We start from the raw sequence: 4856 nt of genomic DNA, 5'->3' as shown, positions 1-4856 counted from the left end.
CCCTAGCTAGGGTTTTAATTCTAGCTGTTTATCTTTAGAAACAGGGGAATTGAGAGGCTAATTTGATAATATTCTTCATCGGTGATATATTTTTGATTGATAAACCGAACCGAAAATAATGTCGTGGGCAGGGCCGGAAGATATTTATCTGTCTACTTCTCTTGCAAGCTATCTTGACAGTAAGTTTCTCTTAATTCTATCTTCATGGTTTTTAATTATACTATTTTATTATCTATTGCTTAATTGTATGCTCATACCTAATATCATGACAATCATTGGTGACATCGTGTTATAACTTATAATCATTCATTAATAATTAGGTTACTAGAGTAATTCACTTGCTGTTATTAGGATTACCAATACTATATAGACTTTTTGTTGCTGGTTTATTTTATCTAATTTTCAGAATGCTTGTTATGACTAATCAAAGCATACATAATAGTTCTGCTGTTAACTATCGATTCAACTAACACGATTCTTGAAAAGTTAACAAGTGAATTGCTTTATTGGTTATTGTGAAAACACATTTACAACCCAATTTGTGCTTAACTGATCTAGTATTAGGCTTTCGTTCAATTGGCTAACTCCGCCAAGTGCTTTTTACGATACAGAAAGATACTGAATTAGGAAAGATAGTCGGCCCGATTTGATAGGGGATATAATCCCTTAAAACATCTTTGGCATACATAATGAAAACAAAGACAGATAATTGTTCCACTAGTTTAGCTGATTTGCTCCTTCCACTAATTTCTCCACTAAACTCACCATTGACTTCGACTTATTAAGAGCTCAACTCTTGACTTTGATTTCCACGAATTTAGCCCTTGACTTTAATATCGTATGATTTAGCCCGAGTTGACCTGATCCACTGGATAGTTAACAAATACTGTTTCAAATCAAATGACTTAGAAAGAACACAAATTGCTTTGTTGGTGGAAGCATGCTTTAGTATTTAACTTATACCAAACCACTATGTTTGGATAAGGAGACACTAGCTCTGTACATAAACTTATTAATCTTATCAGTTATACTGTTGTAATTTTTTTTTGTTATTTTAAACTTTTTTTTTTTTTTGAAAAATCAATTTTTATTAAAAAATTTCAGCCCACCTAGCAAGAAACTAGGAGGCCAAAAACAAACAATTAGTCCAAAAATACAGAAAAAGAAGAAACCAAACAAAATAAGAAGTAACCGAAAGGAAAACAAAAAAATGAATTACCACGGGAAATTTACGAAGTTAAAGTTGCACCAATTCTCCCAATCCAAACTTTATCTTTTGCCCCTATGCTTCTTCCAATGAAACGAAGTAGCTTTTTTTCACCAGTCACTTTTGATAACCGAAAAGTCTTATTATTGAATACCACGCCGTTTCTCGTTTTCCATATTATCCATAATAATGTTCTCACCAAGATTGCTTGTATCAAATCACCCTTTGCCTTATTTTTTGTATCTTTGCTGGAATTTCGAGAATGTCTTGAACTGAAACGATACTTCCAAGCGTCAGGATCTTTAGCCATGAAAGTAAAATCGACCAACTATTCTTGCAGCATCACAGTGGACCGTCAGATGCAGCCCATCTTCCTGCCCCGCAGCACACATAACACACTTTAGATTTTCAAAATAGACACCTTTCACAACTGACGTGGTTTTCATCTATATCCTGTCCAAAAGAAGCCTCCAAATAAAGCAATTTATTTTTTATCGGCACCCCTTATTAAGTGCTTAAAGGAAAAGACTTTATGGAAAAGACTCGCTATAGTTGTGTCTCTAATGTTATCAGATGTTTGAAAGTTATAAAATATCTCTATTATGCAAAAAAGACCCTATAAACTATTGAACTATAGATTCTCATTGATGTTGATGATAAAAATTGTTATTTTTTCGTGCAGAAAAGCTTCTTGTACTTCTAAGAGATGGAAGGAAGCTATTGGGGATACTTCGGTCTTTTGATCAGTTTGGTACTGGTGTTCTCATTAATTACGAAACATAATTATATCATAGTTTTGGTAGTAACAGTACTGAGAAATTGGTTTTGTGGTCACATACAGCCAATGCTGTCCTTGAAGGTGCATGTGAGCGAGTAATTGTCGGTGATCTTTATTGCGACATCCCATTAGGTTTATATGTGATTCGTGGAGAGAATGTTGTTTTGATTGGCGAGCTGGTAAGACTTGTTTTGTTTGACTTTTTGTTTAAAAGACATCGAGTTGACAAAAATAACCTTTTTTTATGATATGTTTACATAATGCAAGGAACTGGAGAAAGAAGAACTTCCCCCTCATATGACTCGGGTTTCTGAAGCCGAGATAAAAAGGGTAACTTCGAAAACCGTATCTTCTTATTTTTGTATAAGTGTAGGCAATATGATAATAAAAAAACATGTCTTCTCCATCCAATATTGCCGAAAACGAGTCGGATGATGAAAAATTAAAAGTGCCCTTAAAATGTTTGAAATGACAAAAATATGTTTTATGGGGTGTCAACTTGTTATTGGTTAAAGTTGTTGTCTTTTCAATAACACGACGCCCATTTTTCGCCATCTGATCTGTTATTGCTTCGAGCTGGCTAGTGTCGTTAACGAAACCAAATTTGTACTTGGGTGGTTGTTCAATTATATGGGTAGCCTTGCCTTTAATGATTTAAGGTGGCTCCACATGTTTTATCACTTTTTTGATATTTGTTTTATGATCTCCTTCTAGTAATATTTTTGACATACATATAAAGGGGTAGTTGAGTGAAGTTTACTTTTAACAACCCCAGTTATATAAAGTAATAAAACACATGAAATTGTTTAACATAGAAACCTTTTTTTATGGATTACTAACCCTACAATACATAACAAAACAAGACATAGTTATTGCTCCTGTGAGAGCAAGTATGCTTGTAGCATGTTCTACTAGCACGTGTATAATATGGGAAGTAAATAAATAATAATAAAAAATTGGTATATATATTTTTTGTGGTGTGTAGTGTTATGTGGGAAAGAAAGAATTAGGTATTGGGTAGGGTGGTGTTGACTTGTAATGCATATTCTTTTTATCTTTGTAAACAATATGATATGATAATTTATTTTTTATATATATAAATATGGCAACATGTTGTGACAGGCTCAGAAAGTTGAGAGGGATGCTATGGACCTCAAGGGTACGATGAGAAAAAGGATGGAATTCCTAGATATGGATTAAATCTTGTTTTTTTACGCCCGCAAATATTATAGCGGGTGCGGGTGGTGATTGTGGTGGTGTTTAAATTGGCAAGGCTGATGATGGATAGATCACATTTTAAGTTTTTGTTTGTGTTATGATTGTTGAATAATAACTTTGTGTTTTTCAAGTATCCAGATAATATTTTCTTTTAAGTCTAACCAAAATTAGTTTCATGTTTCATTATTTGTATTTTTTAGATAAATGTACAATGCTTCTCATTCAAACATGTGAAACATGACTCTTTAGTAAAATAAATTAATTATAGATTGGTTGTATTGTAATCATTATATATATATATATATATAATCAATTGAATGGGGCAACCACCCTACCGGCTTACCTGTGTTACATTTAACACCATAAACAAAGCGGCCACAAGATGAGAAGAAAATAAAAAAAGATGATGTATAAATTGGGTGGCTACTAACAGTTTGCAGAATTTAGGGTTACATGTTTAATCCCTTCAATTCCAACCTTTGTCTTGTCATGCAAGTGGATGAGTGTTTTTGAGTTTTAACACTTGTGACAACCTTGTGATCATTATCTCGGAATTTATTGCATTGTAGAACATTGTAGAAAATGTTGATTGCTCTTCTTTGAAGTTGATACATACATTTTTCTAAATACATTATGAAATGTATAATTATTTACAAAAATGTAATATTATAAACAACTGATTAATGAAATTGACAATGATTTTAAGAAGGGGTTTTTTTTGTTACAAGGGGAAAGAGTGCTGTAACGATTCCTGAATCCAACGAAATAACACAAAAGACCGAGTGATTGAAAAGTAGCGGTGCTTATTCCATTTGCATTGGGCCTCATAATATAAACAAACAAAAAGCCCCTAAAAAGGTGTCCTAGCGTTTGTAAAGTAGTAGTAGTAAAGACCAACCTTCACCATTTTGGTGAGGGTTCAAAATTTGAGAGGCCGGTTAAAAATTGAACAAAAAGGTGTGAAAGATGATTGAAAACTAGCCGGGTCATCTGATTTGTCTTGAGAGTCATGAAATAAAACCACGTGAGAAATTGGATATGTAACAAACTAATTAACTAGGACCACATATGAGATCAAATTTGGACTGTTTAGTTGTTAGCTTATACCGATTACGAGATCAAATTTGACTAACTAGTCTAATGCGTCAAATTTTTAGTAAATTGTGATAGTATAGGTTGATTAAGACATATAACAATAACGCTCTGATGTATTAAAAAACGTCTATAACAAGAAGTAAAATGGATAAATGTGCGAACTTGGCTTTGGAATAAATAAGCATTTGAGAGAAAATAAAAGGTTGAAATAAACATATGTATAATAGTTATGTCATTCGACACGGTTATGCCCATGTGTATATATTCGTGTTTTTTTTTTTTGAAAAATAAAAAGTAAGTTTTTAATAAAAGTACACTCTTATCATCGTCACATAATTACAAGGTGCAATTTGGGGTTTACATATAAGTGGAACACAAGTATATATTTCCATCCACACAGCCATGTGTACGATTAAATTAAAGAAATATATCTATTTGATTAATATAAAAAATAATTTGCCAAATGTAAACTTCAATGTGTCATTTTGTTGTTTTGAGGCATATAACCCATCATGTGGCCACTTTGGCATTTTCGGTAAGTATAACATGTGGCTGCAA

The 4856-nt window shown here is 32.6% G+C and overlaps 1 protein-coding gene across 1 annotated transcript; it reads left to right on the top strand.

Moving 5' to 3' along the window:
• Window positions 1-34: 34 nt before the first annotated feature.
• On the top strand, window positions 35-3358 carry LOC143601336 (sm-like protein LSM1B). Its single transcript, XM_077078773.1, has 5 exons — window positions 35-179; window positions 1890-1958; window positions 2049-2164; window positions 2253-2315; window positions 3108-3358. The coding sequence occupies exons 1-5, from the start codon at window positions 119-121 to the stop codon at window positions 3183-3185; spliced, it is 387 nt and encodes a 128-aa protein (XP_076934888.1). The 5' UTR covers window positions 35-118; the 3' UTR covers window positions 3186-3358.
• Window positions 3359-4856: the final 1498 nt, after the last annotated feature.

This window comes from Bidens hawaiensis, unplaced genomic scaffold (genome assembly GCF_021521415.1).
Source record: "Bidens hawaiensis isolate Kalapana, Puna unplaced genomic scaffold, B.hawaiensis_p1.1 tig00056083_1, whole genome shotgun sequence".
In the NCBI taxonomy this organism is placed as follows: domain Eukaryota; kingdom Viridiplantae; phylum Streptophyta; class Magnoliopsida; order Asterales; family Asteraceae; genus Bidens; species Bidens hawaiensis.
The sequence above is the reverse complement of the archived record's forward strand: the minus strand, read 5'-3'. Positions and strand labels throughout refer to the sequence as shown.